The 17,911-nt window shown below is 50.4% G+C and overlaps 1 protein-coding gene across 8 annotated transcripts in view; it reads right to left on the reverse strand.

Annotated features, from left to right (window-relative positions):
• Positions 1-15,526: 15,526 nt before the first annotated feature.
• LOC123362874 (sodium channel protein type 5 subunit alpha-like) overlaps positions 15,527-17,911 on the reverse strand; it is a 138,628-nt gene continuing 136,243 nt past the window's right edge. For 4 of the 8 annotated variants that reach the window (XM_045003414.1, XM_045003413.1, XM_045003417.1 and 1 more), the window contains one exon: positions 15,527-17,678. In XM_045003414.1, coding sequence (XP_044859349.1) covers positions 16,546-17,678 — 1,133 coding nt within the window. In that variant the 3' untranslated portion in view covers positions 15,527-16,545. The remainder of the gene's footprint in view (positions 17,679-17,911) is intronic. The other 4 variants (XM_045003416.1, XM_045003415.1, XM_045003418.1 and 1 more) reach the window with 3 other exon arrangements.

The following is a 17,911-nucleotide window of genomic DNA, read 5'->3' on the forward strand; positions in this document are numbered from 1 at the left end:
GGTGCCGGTCGTCGCGGTGCCGGGAGCGAGAGTGGGACCATCAACCGTGCAGGTACTGGGAGGTCGACCGCGATCTCGACCGAAGTCGGCGGGAGCGGCTTCGTGATGATCGGTACCGGGATCGGTACCGGGATCTGGACCTTCTTCGGTACCGACGGTCGGGTGACCGGGACCGGGACCGGGATCGTCTCCGGGAGTGCGACCGGTACCGCGATGTGGAGCGGTACCGGGACTGCGACCGGCGCCGAGACAGAGAACGGTACCGGGATGGTGACCGGTGCCGGGACCTGGATCGGCGTGGAGGCGACCGTCTCCAGATCGGGACCGGGAGCGTGACCTGGAACGCCTTCTATCCCGTCTGTCAGGGGAAGGCGGCCTCACGATGGCCGGTTTGCCCACTGACTGCACAGCCCGCACCGGCGGTGCCAGGGGCCGGAGGTTTGGTGCCTCTGTGAGCTCTATGAGCTCTCTCGCCGTCGAGAAAGTCTTGGGCGTCGACGGGAGAGGCAGCTCGACCATGGTATGCACCGGGGAGCACGGAGGTACCGGACTCAACGGCCCTGTCGGCGCCAGAGTCGATGGTACCGCGCATGGTCTATGCGCTGTCATAGCCGGTGCCGAGGGAGCCAGCACTGGCAGCTGGACGAGCGGTCCCGATGCAGGTGTCTTGATAGACTTCTGCTGCGGCTTGCGTTTTCCCGATGGCGAGAGGGAACGGTGCCGAGGCGTCGGTGCCGGCTGCTTCTTTTTAAGAGTCTCGGTACCGGACCGGTCAGGAACCGCTGGGGCGCTCCGCGCCGAAGACGACTGCGGAGCTGATGGTGTCGGCACCGCAGGGGTAAGCGCTGACTCCATTAAGAGCTGCTTCAATCTAATGTCCCGCTCTTTCTTCGTTCTTGGCTTGAACGATTTGCAAATTGGGCATTTATCTGCGCGATGGGCCTCTCCTAAGCAGCGCAGGCAGGAGTCGTGAGGGTCCCCAATCGGCATGTGCCACTGGCAAGCTGCACAGGGCTTAAACCCCGGTGCCTTGGGCATGAGCCCGCACCGGGTCAGGAAAAAAGGGATTAGCCCCCCTAATTCCCCCTAATCTACTTAACAAACTAACTTAACTAACTATTTTAACTAACTATATACACTAAATACAACGAGAACCAGAGATAAGCTAGGGATGTGGAGGTCAAAGGAGCACTCCACTCTTCCAACGGCCGTCACGGGCGGGAAGAAGGAACTGAGGAGCGGACGGGCCGGCTGGGGTATATATCTAGCGCTATAGCGGCGCCACTCCAGGGGGCGTCCAGCCGGCCCGCCGGAGTTGCTAGGGTAAAAATCTTCCGAAGAGCCGTGCACGCACGGCGCGCACACCTAACTGGAATGCATAGGAGCAATCACTCGAAGAAGAACATGCTGATTCGCTACGCGGAGTTGTAGGGCGCCCGCCAAATACACCTTACGACCCAGGAGGTCGATCCTTCTGGCCTCCTTGGACTTAGGAGCAGGGGCCGGCTGTCCATGGCGCTCCTTGTCGTTAACAGACTAGACCACTAGAGATGAGGGAGGAGGGTGCATGTAGAGGTACTCATACCCACGGGATGGCACCATGTATTTCCTCTTGACCCACTTCGCCGTCGGTGGAATAGAAGCCGGCGATTGCCAAAGGGTATCAGCCTGGGCCTGGATCGTCTTAATGAACGGCAGAGCCACTCTAGTGGGCGCGTCCGCCGCCAGGATGCTGCAAACAGGGTCCTCAACCTCTGGGACCTCCTCCACATGCAGGTTGATATTTAAGGCAATTTGCCTGAGGAGGTCCTGATGAGCAGCGAGGTCAACTGGTGGTGGGCTCGAAGACGAAGCGCCCGCCACTGCCTCGTCTGGTGATGAAGAGGACGAGATACCAGGAGCCAGGGCGTCTGGAATCTGCTCCTCTAGCTGAGGCTCCTGCTCTGGAAACACTGGTGAGGTGACTGAAGGTGGTAACTGGGCATCCGTGCCAGTTGGCGGAGGATGACTAATTGTGGCCTCAGGGGCCCGATGCTCCGAAGAGGCGGCCCGCGCTGGAGCTAGGGGAACACCTTGAGCCTGATGGTACGCCCATGGTGTCCAAAAGGGCCACTGCTGAGTACCCTGTGCTTCAGACTGTGCCTCCTGAAACAAGCCCTCTGGTACATCCGCTTCCTGGTCCTGGGAGTAGTAGCTTCCCATCTGGGATGAAGCCGACGGATGCCTGGAAGGCCATGGCGGAGCAGATAGGCCTTGAGCCGACGTCCCCACCGACCTGGTGCTCTTCCGCGCCGGGGAGCAGTGCCGCGAACAACTGCGGTGCCGCGAACGGGAACGGGACCTACGACCGGCTCGGTGCCGGGAGGTCGACCTGGACCTGGAGTATCGGCGTCGGGAGCGGCTTCTAGTAGTGCGGTGCCGTGACCGGTGCCGAGACCTCAAGCGGTGCCGGGAGAAGTACGATGGCGACCGGGATCAAGAGCGGTGCCGCGAGTCCGACCGGCGCCGTGCCGAGGAGCAGTGCCGGGACTGCGAGCGGCGGGAGGAGCGAGAACGGTGCCGGGACCCGGAACATTGGTGGGACCGCGATCGGGAGCGGTGCCGGGCGGAAGCGCTGGCGGAAGCAGGATGGATCAACGCTGGCTTCCCCATTGAGTGGATGGCCCGCACCAGCGGTGCCGGGGGCAGTGGCGGTACTGCATCCGAGAGCGCTATCAGGTCCTTCGCCACCTCGCAAACCTCCAGTGTAGAAGGCACCATCAACTCGACCACGGCAGGTGCCGGGGAGACAGGAGCCGGACTCAACGGGCCTTGGCGAGCCGGAGTCGACAGCAATGGCTCAGGCGGCGCCACGGTGGCTGCAGGCACCGTGCGGTGTGGTGGAGCCGTGCCCTCATGCCGCACCGCGGGCGGTGCCGGGGCAGCAGGGGTCTTAGGAATCTTCGCTCTAGGAGAGAGCAAGCGCCTCTGGCTTGACTTAGGCACCGACAACGTTCGGTGCCGAGAAGGAGCGGGTGCACCAGTGCGGCCCGGTGCCGAAGACGAACTCTTCGCGTCCGATGAAGGTGCACTCGGTGCCGAGGACGGAGAGGTTAGAGCCGCTTCCGTGAGGAGCTGTTTTAGTCTAATGTCCCTCTCCTTCTTGGTGCGAGGCTTGAAAGACTTGCAAATGGCGCACTTTGATGATAAGTGCTACTTCCCGAGGCACTTTAAACAGGAGTCATGCGGATCTCCTGTAGGCATCGGGTGATGGCAAGCCGAACACGGCTTGAATCCCGGGGAGCCGGGCATGAGCGCCAGTCCCGGTGCAGGGAGGGCCTGAGCCCCGAACCCGACTAAACTTACTGAACTCTAATTTAACTACTAAGAATCAACTACTAACTAACTTTACACTGATTTTAGAACTATATACACGAAAGCTATGAGAATGCTAGGGAGGTGAAGGTCAGCTAAGCTGCACTCCAGTGTTCCAACGACCGACACGGGCAGTAAGAAGGAACTGAGGAGTGGTTGGGCCGGCTGGGGTATATATCCGCGGCCATGGTGGTGCCACTCCAGGGGGCGCCCAGCCTACCCACTGAGTTGCTAGGGTAAAAGTCTTCCGACGAACGTGCATGCAGCGCGCGCACACCTACATGGAATGGATATGAGCAATCACTCGAAGAAGAACTGTGAGTCATGCATGGACATGTGACTTGCCCAGGTGACTCCTAAACTCCATCTTGGAGCTGGACTTTGCATAGGACAGCGGAGGGGGTCTCCATGCACAAGAGAAAGTCTATTTTAACCCCTGGGAGACCCCTCCATTTTGTTTTTCAGCTGGCTAAAGAGAGAGCATCTCCACCGCCCAGGATACTTCGAAGAAACTGGAACAAAGGGCAGTGACTGCAAGGAGTGCAAGTGATTGCTGGACACAGGCTAAAAGGAGATTAGTCTTTAAAGGGGAGCATTCTGGAACTGGAGAGGATCTTATCTGTATTCAGTTTGATTAGACATAGATTTGCGCATTTTATTTTATTTTGCTTGGTGACTTACTTTGTTCTGTCTGTTACTTCTTGGAACCACTTAAATCCTACTATCTGTATTTAATAAAATCACTTTTTACTTATTAATTAACTCAGAGTATGTATTAATACCTGGGGGAGCAAACAGCTGTGCATCTCTCTCTCAGTGTTATAGAGGGCGAACAATGTATGAGTTTACCCTGTACAAGCTTTATACGGGGTAAAATGGATTTATTTAGGTTTAGACCCCATTGGGAGTTGGGCATCTGAGTGTTAAAGACAGGAACACTTCTGTTAGCTGCTTTCAGGTAAACCTGCAGCTTTGGGGCAAGTAATTCAGACTCTGGTTCTTTGTTGGAGCAGACACGAGTGTCTGGCTCAACAAGACAGGGTGCTGGGGCCCCGAGCTGGCAGGGAAGGCAAGGGTAGAAGTAGTCTTGGCACATCAGGTGGCAGCTCCCAGGGGGGTTTCTGTGATCCAACCTGTCACAGTGGCGTAGTCGGCAGGATCTGTGCACAGTTGATTGCTTTGAGGTACTGGTAGTGATTTTAAGTGAGTTTTTAAGTGTGGTGGCTGGAGAACAGACAAAGTGGTTACTGGTTTGTTATTTTCTGTTTGCTTATTTGGGTAAGGGAAGTAGGGACAGAAAGGAAAGCAAAATAAATAAGATTAAAGATCAGAAGAAGCTAGAACTATACAAGTTGCAAATTGCCCAGAAAGGCTGAAAAGACGGTTACTCACCGTTGTAACTATTGTTCTTCGAGATGTATTGCTCATATCCATTCCATGTAGGTGTGCGCGCGCCGCGTGCACGTTCGTCGGAAGACTTTTACCCTAGCAACTCAGTGGGTCGGCTGGGCGCCCCCTGGAGTGGTGCCACCATGGCGCAGGATATATACACCAGCCGACCCACCCACTCTTCAGTTCCTTCTTGCCGGCTACTCCGACAGTGGGGAAGGAGGGTGGGTGTGGAATGGATATGAGCAACACATCTCGAAGAACAACAGTTACAACGGTGAGTAACCGTCTTTTCTTCTTCGAGTGATTGCTCATATCCATTCCATGTAGGTGATTTCCCAAGCCTTACGTAGGCGGTGGGGTCGGAGTGAGATGTTGCAGAATGCAAACTGCTGAGCCAAAGGCTGCATCATCTCTGGACAGTTAGACCAAAGAGGCAAAGGTCAGGATCGAGGACCAGGTAGTAGCACGACCTAGCCCTTGGAAGGGTATGTGAGTCAGGAAGGCAGCAGAAGAAGCCTGAGCCCTGGTGAAACGAGCAGTAAAGTGGCTCGATGGAATATGGGCCAAGTCACAGGAGGTGCAAAGGCATGACGTCAGCCAAGATGAAAACCTCTGGGAGGAGATAGGTAGGCCCTTCATCCGGTCTGCCAAGACAACGAAGAGTTGGGGCATACGAAAGGGCTTGTCCGCTCGACCTAAAAAGCGAGCGCCTTACGGACGTCTAGGAAGGGCAAATGTGCTCCCTTTGCGATGAAGGTGGCTTCGGAAAGAAGACCGGATGGAAGATATCCTGGATGATAGGAAAGGTCAAAAGCACCTTAGGGAGGAAGGTCGGACGTGGTCACAACTGCACCTTGTCCTTGCGAAACATAGTGCAGCGTGGGTCCACTGTGAGAGCCTGAAGCTCGGAGACTTGTCTGGCCGATGCAAAGGCTACAAGGAAAAAACTGTCTCTCAGGACAGGTATCTCAGCGAGCATGTTGTCAGTGGCTCGAATGGGGCAGGCATAAGTCTGCTTATAACCAGGTTGAAGACCCAGGTTTTGGCGGGGCGGCGAACCTGGGGGTATAATTGCCCCCAAGTCCTTGGGGAACCTAGAAACCACAGAGTGTGAGACTATGGAGCGGCCACTCTCCCGTGGGAGGAAGGTAGAGATGGCTGCCAAGTGTACCCGTAATGATGAACCGCGCCAGGCGCTGCTGTTTGAAAGATCCTAGATAATCCAAGATGAAATGGATCGGAACCTCGGTGGGAGAAACATTGCATTTCGTAGCAGCAAGAGAAACACTTCCAGTTGGCCAGATACGTTAACCGAGTGGAAGGCTTCCTACCACCCAGGAGAATCCTACAGAACCGAGGCAGAACAACGTAACTCGGATCGGTTTAGACCCGCAGCAGGCATGCTGTGATGTGCAGGGATTGCAGGTCTGGGTGGTGACGTTTGCCGTGATCCTGTGTTATGAGGTCTGGGCAAAGAGGCAGGGGAATTGGGTGGCTATAGACAAGTCTAGTAACATGGTGTACCAGTGCTGCCTGGGCCACGCTGGAGCGATCATGATCGGGTGTGCTCTGTCCTTGCAGAGTTTTAGCAGGACCCTGTGAACCAGCGGGAACGGCGGGAAAGCATACGGCAGACAGCTCGTACACGGCATCAGAAAAGCAGCCAAGATCGAGCCCGGGGAGAGGCCTCGGAATGAGCAGAACTTCTTTCTCGTTCTGTTCTCGCGAGAGCGAAGAGGACTATGCGGGGAAAACCCCACTTCCGGAAACGGAATGGATAACATCCAGAGGAATCAACCAGTTGAGAGACAGGAAGGATCTGCTGAGGCGATCTGCCAGAGTGTTCCGGACCCCTCAGAGAAAGGACGCTACCAGGTCCATCGATTGGGCTGTGCAGGAGTCCCGGCTGGATAGCTCCCTGCAAAGAGGGGAGGACTGTGCTCCTCCGTACTTGTTTATGCAACGCGCGTCCGTCGTGTTGTCTGGGAACACCGAGACACAACAGCCTTGCAGGTGCTGCTGAAGCGCGTGTTACACAAGGCAGACTGCTCTCAACTCCCGGACATTGATGTGAAAGGCCAGCTGTTGAGCCAACCGAAGACCTTGAGTGTGAAACTGACCCAAGTGAGCACCCCAGCTGAGAGATGGGGCGTCCATCATGAGGGACACCGAGGGTGAGGTGGATGGAACAGGATCCCAGCACACATCAGGGAGGGCGTCGATCCCCAGTCGAGGGAGCCTAGGATGCTCGGGGGGATCGAGGCGACCATGACCATGCTGTCTCTGGCCGGGTGGTACACGGAGGTGAGCCACGACTAAAGTGTACGGAGGCGAAGCCTGGCATGTTTGGTTACAAACGTGCAGGCAGCCGTGTGACTCAGGAAACCTAGGCAAGTTGAAGCCAAAATTGTCGGAAAAGTCCATAGACCTTGTACAATGGTTACCATCGCGTGAAATCAAGGCGTAGGTAAGCAGGCTGTGCGATACTGGAGTCCAGGGTGGCTCCCAGTTAAGTCTATTCCCTGTGTGGGAATCAGGCGGATTCCTCTATATGGATCACCAGGCCGAAACGCAGGAATAGGACCTTGTCGACGCCCACATGAGTGGTAACTTGGGCCCCGGTGGTCCCTGGAATGAGCCAATCATCTAGATATGGAGAACGTGTATCAGACGGTGGCGGAGAGGGCGGCGACTACAGCCAGACACTGTGGATACACATGGGGCTGTATAGAGGCCAGCCGGGAGAACCGTAAACTGGAAATGACGGTTGGCCACGAACCGGAGGTACCTTCTGTGTGGAGGATAATAGCGACGTGAAAATACACGCCCTTCATATCGAGGGCGGCATACCAATCTCCGGGAGCAAAGGATGGGATGACGGTCCCATGGGCACCATGCGGAACTCCAGGTATATCATGAACTTGTTGAGCTCGCGCAGGTCTAGGATAGGTCTGAGACCTCCCTTCACCTTGGGGATCAGGAATTAGTGGGACTAGAACCCTTTGCCCCATTCGTCCTTGGAACCTCCTCTATAGCTCCGATGGTGAGGAGCGTCCGCACCTCTTGCAAGAGGAATTGCTTGTGAGAGGGGTGCCTAAGAGGGACGAGGAGGGATAGGCTTTTGCCCGATTGGTGGTTAGGAGGACCCTGATTTTGGCCCCTTTGGGGTCCCGACCAACGCCTACGACTGCCTCAGCGACGCCTGCTGGCAAAGCCCTGTCTTTGTCTAGGCGCAGGGTAAGGGCAGTGAGGCAGGGCGGAAAGGCCAGCGGTGAGACATCAGCATGCACATGCCGAGAGGGAGTGCATAGTGACCTCGCTGTCCTTTGGGCCTTGCAGCCTAGGGTCAGCTTTGAGAACAGGCCTTTGTCATTGAAGGACAAGTCCTGTATAGTGTGCAGCAGCTGCGAGGGAAGGCTCGATAACTGGAGCCATGAAATGCGCCTCGTGGCAACACCCAAGGCCAAAGTCGTGGTTGCGGAGTCAGCTACATCCAACAAGGCCTGGAGGGAAGCTCTCGCCACTTTCGTCCCTTTTTCCAGGAGGGCATCAAACTCTTGATGGGAGTTCTGAGAAACCGACTCTGTAATTCTTCCACCGTCGCCCATAGTAACGGGTAAGCAGGGCTTGCTGGTTTGCTATGTGAAGTTGTAGGGCGCCTTCTGAGTACATCTTATGGCCCAGGAAGTCCATTCGCCTAGCCTCCTAGAATTTAGGGGCTGGTACCTGTATGCCATGGCATTGCATCTCATTGACGGACTAGGTGACAAGGGAGCAGGGGGAAAGACGTACATATAGGTGCCCGTCGCCCCTGGAGGATACCATGCACATGCATTCGACTCCCGAGCCCACGGGCGGGACAGTGGCCACTTGGAGATTCATAGTGAATGCCACCCGTCTCGGGAGGTCCTGATGGGCTCCCAAGCCGATTAGGGGAGGGCCCAAGGAGTACGCTCCTGCCACCGCCTCATCTGGGGAGGAGGGAGAAGAAAGGCCGGGGACAAGTGGGTCCTGTGTGGGCTCACGCTCCTGGACGACCTCCTGATCCGGTGGGATGTGGGAATCCGGTGGCTGAACCGGGCATCCTCTGTACCGGTCGGAGGGGGATGGCTAACTGTCCCCTCTGGCACCCAGTGCTCTGACGGAACAGAGCGAGATGGGATCACAGGTAGGCCTTTGGCCTGATGGCATGCTCAAGATGTACAGGGTAGCCACTGATGGGCGTCAGGGTCCTGGGCCTGGGGCACCTAGAAGACTCTGGTGTGCACACCCGAATGGATGGCCATGGAGGAGCTAAAAGCCCTGGGCAGAGTCTCCCTCTCTAGCTGATGTCGCTCGATGCGGTACCGGGGATTGGTACTGGGAGGCATACCGGTATCGGGAGCGAGAATGGGACCTGCGACCGGAGCGGTGCCGGGAGGTCGACCGAGATCCCGAGGCTCGACGCCGGGAGTGGCTACGGGAGTCCAGTACCTGGAGCGGTGCCGGGAGCTGGATCGGCACCGAGTGTACCAGGTCGGTGAACGGGACGCTGATCGGTGCCACGAGTATGACCGGTACCGAAATGGAGAATGGTGCCAGGACCGTGAGCGGTGCCGGCACCTGGTTTGGCGACGGGACCGAGAATATCTGCGGGACCGCGATTGTGAACGCTGCCGCTCTGCGGTGCCGACGCAGGGTGGTCTGAGCAAGGCAGGCTTCCCAATCGACAATATAACCCGCACCGGCGGTGCCAGGGATTGAAGCGCGCAGGCAATGTCATTGCCATCAACTCCCTCACTGGGGAAATGTCTCCGGCGTGGAGGGACTAGGGAGCTCAACCATGGCTCGCACCGGGGAGCATTGAGGCGCTGTACTCGACGGCTCTTGCGTGGCCGGAGTCGATGGTGCCGATATTGTCGGTGCCGCAGCAGGTATCAGAACCGGGCAGACCGACTTAGTATAACGCTCAGGCTGCTGAGCAGGCGGCTCTGACGCAGCTGAAGAGTGAGCTCAACCACAGCTCGTACTGGGGACGGTGCCGATACTGTCAGTGCCGCAGCAGGTAAAGGTGCCGGGCAGTGCGACTTAGTAGAGCGCTCGGGCTGCGGAGCAGGCGGCTCTGACGCAGCTTAATAGCGAGCTCGACCACGGTTCGTACCGGGGAGCTTTCCAGCACCGGACTCGACAGCTCTTGCATGGCCGGAGTTAACGGTGCGGATATTGTCGGTGCCGCGGCAGACATCGATGCCGGGCAATCCGACTTAGCATAGCGCTCGGGCTGCGGAGCAGGCAGCTCGGACGCAGCAAGAATCTTGTGCCTCTTCATCCTCCAGGGGAGGGATCCATGCCGAGTGGACTTTGGAGCCAGCGACGGCCGGTGCTGAGAGGCCTTGGCGGTACCAGCGATCCGGTGACGAGGGAGCGCTCCTTGAAGACTAACCAGCGCTCAGTGCTGAGAACGGAGGAGCAAGAGCTGCCTCCCTCAGGAGCTGCTTGAGATGAAAGTCCCGCTCCCCTTTTGTTCTCGGCTTAAAGACCTTACAAATGCGGCACTTATCTGTTAGGTGAGATTCCTCGGGGCACTTAGGAGAGGATCTCTTGTCGGCATCGGCTTATGGCCGGCCGAGCATTGTGAAACCCTGTGCACCGGGCATCGTACCCGGCACTGGGTGCGGGGGAGGGGATAATCCCCGAACCCCTGTGAACTAAATACACTAACTATACTACAAACGAATAAAGTTAACTACAACTATATAAATCTGAACTATATACAAGAATTAACGAGAGAAACTACGAGTAGCTAGGGAAGTGGAGGTCAGCTAAGCCACACTCCACTGTTCCAATGACTGACACGGGCGGTAAGAAGGAACTGAGGAGTGGGTGGGTCGGCTGGTGTATATATCCTGCGCCATAGTGGCACCACTCCAGGGGGTGCCCAGCCGACCCACTGTGTTGCTAGGGTAAAAGTCTTCCGATGAACGTGCACGCGGCGCGCACACACGTGCATGGAATGGATATGAGCAATCACTTGAAGAAGAACACTGGGCTCTGGGAAAGTCTCTGTTAACTAAGCCCCTGAGCTGAGTGCATCTCAGTTTCAGTGAACTGCTGACGGGTGTGGCCCAACCTCTGTCTCTGTGCTGAAGCTGACTGGAGTGTCTAACGTAGCAAGACAGGCAGAGGTGTAGCGAGCGCCCTCCATACCCTCCGACCGGAGGGGGCCCCACAAGGAAGGGGGCCCCTAAAAGTGGCAAAAAGAAAGTAAGGTATAACTAGGTAAGTGACATTTATTGACGCTATTGCACAATCCATGTCGGTTTTACTGACAAAACCGTGAAGTCATTATGATACATCATAATGCTATTGGCTACATCAGTTGTCTGTCGGTCAGTTTCGAATTTTAGTTGGACCCATTCAAAGAATGTGTATTTGCGTTCATAATGGTGGTCTGCGGATAAATGTTATTAATTTAGTTGTTTAATTTTTTATCGTTTCCAACGCAGAAGTGTGCTTTGTGATGTCTAAGAGAACGTATAAGAGCGGAGCTAGTAAACGAAAGGCAGCAAAAGATGCCGAGAAGGAACTTGAGAAAATTCCAAAGTTGTCAACGTATTTTGCGCTGCAATCCAACGTACAGGTACAGGCACATGAAACGGACAGCGCTAGCAGCAACGAATCGTATCCAGAAGTATCCAGAAGTGCTTCAAGTGAGGTCGAAGGTGAAGCCAGTTGTTCTACCAAACAAACTGTGACAGATATTCCAGCTGCTGCCGGGAAAGAAGTATCTGAATCTGAACCACTGACTGATGATCCAGGAGATTGGCCGTCTATAATATCGGACAGGCAAGTGTGTGACATTGTTGCACGTGGCCCACCGCAGCAGACTGAAAGTTACGAATTTCCATTTAACGAGGAAAGACGGAGGTTCACAAGTACTCATTTCTATCAAACCATGGCAAATGGCGAGAAAATAAGACGTTCATGGTTAATGTACTCAGTTCAGAAAGATGCCATTTTTTGTTTTTGTTGTAAATTATTTGGCACTGGCGACATACCGCTACGTCGTGGAACATCTGCTTGGAAAGCGCTGTCAAAAAGACTTCAGCAACATGAAACAGGCAAAGGTCATCAAGACTGTATGGTGAAATGGTTTGACCTTTGGTCAGGCATAGTAAACCGTACATCTATTGACCAACTCAAATTGCAGGCTTTTCTGAAAGAAAGAGATTTCTGGAGAAATGTTGTCAAACGCATGGTTGATGTCGTTATTTTCTTGTCCGAAAGAAACTTGGCATTTCGAGGAAGTAATGAAAAGCTCGGCGATCCTTCGAATGGCAACTTTTTGGGACGGTTTGAATTGCTTGCAAAGTATGATACTGTCCTCAGCAAACTTTTACAGAGGATTAAGAAGGCAGAGACACATGTTCAGTACCTCAGTCCACAGATCCAAAACGAGCTGATTCAACTTGTTGCCAGTAACATTCAAGAGGCCAACATAGCGCAGCTTAAAAAAGCAAAATAGTATTCAGTTATTTTGGACTGTACTCCCGACGTGTCACATGAAGAACAGATGTCTGTGGTGTTACGCTTTGTTGAATGCAACGGTGAAGATGGTGTCAATATTCGTGAAATTGTTGGTTTTCTTAATGTTCATGATACAACTGGTGAGGGCTTATTGGAAGCGTTTCTTGAAAAGGCAAACAACTTAGGAATAGACATTGCTGACATAAGAGGCCAAGCTTATGATAACGGTGCAAATATGAGAGGAAAGAATAAAGGAGTTAAAGCCCGCATGCTAGAAATAAATGACCATGCCTTGTATGTACCATATGGAGCTCACACTTGGAATCTTGTGATCTCAGACGCAGCAAAGTCATCGAAATATGCCGTTGACTTTTTCGGTCTGATTAACAGAATATATGTTATCTTTTCTTCGTCACCTTCACGTTGGGATATACTTCAAGAACATATGCCAATATCTGTTAAAGGGTTATCGGACACTCGTTGGGAGTCGAGAATTGATGCTGTGAAGCCATTGCATTTTATCACCTTGAAGAATTGTGCAATGCTTTGTCATCTTTGCGAGAATATGCGCTCGAAAAGAAAGATGGCAATACAGCAACAGAAGCCGGTGCGCTTTTAGACCATGTTACTACGTGGCCTTTTGTTCTGACTGTTTACACGTGGTACGATATACTATTTCACGTAAAAAAAAACAGCAAATTAATTCAGTCACCAGATGTGTCAATTGACGTACTGCAGGCAGAAGTCGGTGCTACAATGAAGTTTTTGGAAGACTATCGAAATACAGGATATAACTCTGTGGTCACAAATGCACGTGAAATAGCAGAGCATATGGGTATTGAGCAGGTGTTTCCAGAAACCAGGGTGCGACGTAAGAAGAGAATGTTTGATTACGAATGTGCTGATGATTCGAGTCGTCTTTCTGCCGAAGAAAAATTCAAATCGCAGTTCTTTCTTGTTCTCACTGATCAGGCCATATCTTCTGTTTTGTCGCGATTTGACCAACTCGTGGAGTGGTATAAGTTGTTTGGATTTCTGTACAACACTAACAGCCTGAAGCAGTGTCACAGAGAAAATGAACTGGAGAATCACAGCAAAAATTTTGAAAGAAAAATGGGAGACATTGATGCCAACGAACTCATAATGGAATTGAATCGTTTTATTTATGTCATCGAGAAAGAGAGAGGACTTGTCACGGCAAACAATTTTTTAACGTACATATACAAGAACAGCCTTCAGGAGATATATTCAGATCTTTGCATTTGCATCAGAATTCTTCTGACCACACCAGTTACTGTCGCTGGTGCTGAAAAGAGCTTCAGCAGAATGAAACTGATCAAGAATATCCTGCGCTCAACCATGACAGATGACAGGCTTTCTGCGCTTGCAGTTATCTCAATCGAAAACAAGATTGCCAGATCTCTGGACTATGACACATTGATTAACCAATTTGCGGAGAACAAGGCTCGAAAGAAGCGCTTTGCGTAAATACGGAATACATGTACATTGTAGGCCTATGTATACATAATATGAACCCTGTATATTGTATAAAATAAATACCGCATTCCAGTTTCTGATTTGTAAGGGGCCCCGGACATATGTTCGGAGGGGGCCACGTTCTTTGTTACTACGGCCCTGAAGACAGGAGTGGAGGGGTGCCTGTTCTGGCAGGAGGGGTTCTCTGTGGTATCCCAGCTCATCGAGTGATGGTCTCAAGGGAAGACAAATGGAAATGGATGTATGATTTGCCCGGGAAAAGGCTGCCCTGGAAAAAGAAAAGGCTGCCCACCAGCCTGGACTTAAGAGACAAACCAATTAAGACCCAGAAGCATGAACTGGCTATAATGGAGTGGAAGAGGTGCACAGAGACATGTATCCTGGAGCAGGAAGTTGGGGTCCTGGTGACTGCTGCGGTGGGAACAAACCCCAAGGACTCTAGCTGGAAGCAAACCAAACCTGAGTGAAAGGGGTGGGGGGGATTTTGCTGGCCAGTGAAAGGTCTGTCATAGCTGGTAGCTGTGAGCCTACAGCTGAATCAGGGTCTCTTTCCCTTTTGGGGGACACAGGAGTGTCTGCCCCATAGGGGAGCCCAAAAAATGAATTTTAGGTATACTGCCTCTGCCATTGTCAGTGTCCAAGTCTCTTGCAGTAAGTTCAGAAGGAGGGTATGATGTTGCAGTCTATATAATTTTATAATATGCTAATAAGTTAATATAATGCAACTGGAATATGCTTCATGCAAAAGGTCTCTTGTAAGGTATCATTACAAAGCTTATAATCTACTGAGTGTGGGCATCCTATTTTATAAATGTACCACTCTTGTATCTGAAACTAGAAATATGAAATATAACTCTGAGGGACGATTGTAATTATGCAAAGTGTGGGCCATTAATGGTGGTTTGGAATCTTGATGACTCCCATTAACTAGGACCATTGTCTGCAAATGGCTCTGTTTTACCTGTAAATCTTCCTGTATATGTGTGTGCTGGCAAGTGGACAATGAAGTCTTGCAGTGATCATGTCACCTGAATTTGAATCCCTCTTTAACCTGGTGTCTTTCCATTGAGAAGGAGAGGGTTGAAACCCAGAGAGGGACAAAGGATTCCTGCTTTATGCAAAAGATATATGAAGGGGTGGAAAAGAACAAAGGGAGAGAGGAGCCATCAGGAAGAATCCCCTAGCTACCACCTGAGCTGGAACAAGAGCTATACCAGGGAAAAAAATTGTGCCCAGGCCTGGAAGGTGTCCAGTCTGAGGAAGTATCAGAGGGGTAGCCGTGTTAGTCTGGTTCTGTAGAAGCAGCAAAAAATCCTGTGGCACCTTATAGACTAACAGACGTTTTGCAGCACGAGCTTTCGTGGGTGAATACCCACTTCTTCGGATGCAAGCCGAAGAAGTGGGTATTCACCCATGAAAGCTCATGCTGCAAAACGTCTGTTAGTCTATAAGGTGCCACAGGATTCTTTGCTGCTTCTACAGTCTGAGGAAAACACTTACTGAAGCATTCCTGAGGGTGAGATTATCTGTATTCAGTTTGATTAGACACAGATTTGCACATTTTATTTTATTTTGCTTGGTGACTTACTTTGTTCTGTCTGTTACTACTTGGAACCACTTAAATCCTACTTTCTGTATTTAATAAAATCACTTTTTACTTATTAATTGACCCAGATTGTGTATTAATATCTGGAGGAGAAAACACCTGTGCATATCTCTCTATCAGTGTTATAGAGGGTGAACAATTTGTTTACCCTGTATAAAGCTGGGTCTGTGTTGGAGCAGATGGGAGTGTCTGGCTCAGCAAGACAGGGTGCTGGAGTCCTGACCTGGCAGGGAAAGCAGGGGTAGAAGTAGTCTTGGCACATCAGGTGGCAGCTCCCAAACGGGTTTCTGTGATCCAACCCATCACACTTATCTCACAGCCAGTAGGGAAAAACAGCTACTCCCAAAATCTTCTGTCTAGATACACATGCCTTGAATTTGCATCAGATTACCAGGTAATATTTTCTGTGACAGGTTGGTTGCAGTATGATGATGAAAAATCATATACATCACTTTTTATTTCCAAAGCACTTCAAAAACTTTAATGAATCCACACAACATCCTATAGCCTTCTCCCCTGCCCCCATGTCCCCCCCCCCCACACACACACACCTTTTCTAACAAATTGGGATACAGATGGGTTAAGGGCAAATTTTCAAATCTAGATGCCTAAAGTGAGGCACCTAAATAAATACAGTTTGATCTTCAAAATGTTCTGAGCACCAATAACTTTCTCTGAAGTGAGTGGAAGATGCATGTGCTCTGCAATCTGAAAACCAGGCCACTTTTACTTAGGTGCCTAAATATAAAAATTAGGCAATACCATTCAACATATACAGTAAATTTTGCCTTTTACTGCAATAAACCATGTTTTTTAAACAAACACAAGGTCATCTAATGCTATTAACAAACATACTTGTATTACTCAAAATAAATGTATACAGCAAGGCTTTTTATTGTTTTACAGTCTAATATGTTTATATGCAACCACTGATATAACTGGTATGATCTTGTATAATAGTAAGTTGAAAACTTTACTTCAGTAGCTAAAGATAAAATTGCCATTGTTTGATTTGCAACTAATATTTAGAACTCAGTTGCGTAACTCCTACTCATGTTGGGGAGAACTCGCAAAGCTAAAAATTCATCATTGTAAGGATTATGCAATCATCAACTCTTAATAAAGACTACTATAATTATTGTTAAGTTACAGTATTATATTCTGAAATCAAAAGGTTATTTCCATTTAAGTTAATTGGCTTTGCTTGACTCTGTAATTGTCACCTGCAAGTTATCATTAGTGTCCCCAGTGACACTATCATAAGATGGAGGGAAAGAAATGGAAGATGCAATTTGTGATTTATCTAACTGGCTACCTTCCTTCTCAGATACATCTTCTTCAAAGATGCTACCCTCACATGTTCTGTGTTGGTATGAAAAAGAGCCCTGTTTCATAGAACACTGAATCAAATAGGACCGGAAGGCCCTTTGGATAATAATGGCAGAAAGCTCCTCTTGTCTTCTTCTAAGGGTAGTTGTGATTGGTTTATAAGCAAGCTTGGATGGAATGGCAATCTTAAGCTTATTCTCCATCATTAGTTTGTCCATCTCCCCAGATTCTCCTAACACTCTTTTGATAAAAGCAAGCAAAATATCCCAGTAGTAGATCCTATCGCCACTAAATAAAGGAAGATCCATTACTATAAGCTGAATTTTGTTGGGTTTTGATACACGTAAGGGTTTTTCCAAAGCATCTGCAAAGTCTGAAAGTGCAGAATACTCAATAAACTGAGTCGCCTCAGAATCAAACTTCCCCCATATTTCATAAAACATATCAAAGTCATCTTCACATAAAGGCTCTGTACTTTCCTCAGTAGCAACATTCAAGTTCTCTAAAATAACAGCTATATACATGTTTATAACAATAAGAAATGATATAATGACATAACTTACAAAATATATAATTGCTACAGAGCTATTTACACAAGAAGTATTGTCTATATGTTGTATATTTAAATTTGGAGCGCAAGAATCAGATCTTGGCCTTAAGAAAGGGTTAAGAAAGCCATCCCAGCCGGCTGATGTTGTGATCTGGAAGAGACAGAGCATGCTGCCACCGAAGGTTTGGAAGTTGAAAATGTTATCAATCCCACCATCCCAATGAGCGCAGGCAAAGAAAGACATGCCCAAAATAGCATAAATATACATGATCAGAAAAAGCAGGAGACCAATATTGAACAGAGCAGGAAGGGACATCAATAATGTAAAAAGGAGAGTTCTAATTCCTTGGGCTTGCCGTATTAGTCTGAGGATTCGGCTAATCCGCACCAAACGAATGATTCTCAACAATGACGGAGACTTTAAAACAACAGCAACTCCAACACCTTTAAAATGAAAGAAAAAGAAATGTTTTATTGTTAAATGTTCAGTGTTAAATTATCAAATCAAGAAAACTAGCTATACATATGTACGTTTGATTATCTTTTATGAAATAGCCAGATGAGGTCAGAAAATGTTTAAGGCTTATTTCTGTGTTACAAGGGAGAATGATAATGTTCTGTCAATGCCAGCAAAACTGCTAATGTCCTTGGCACTTAAAGGGAAAGTTACACTGTTA

The sequence above is a fragment of the Mauremys mutica genome, chromosome 2 (assembly GCF_020497125.1).
Source record: "Mauremys mutica isolate MM-2020 ecotype Southern chromosome 2, ASM2049712v1, whole genome shotgun sequence".
Lineage (NCBI taxonomy): Eukaryota > Metazoa > Chordata > Testudines > Geoemydidae > Mauremys > Mauremys mutica.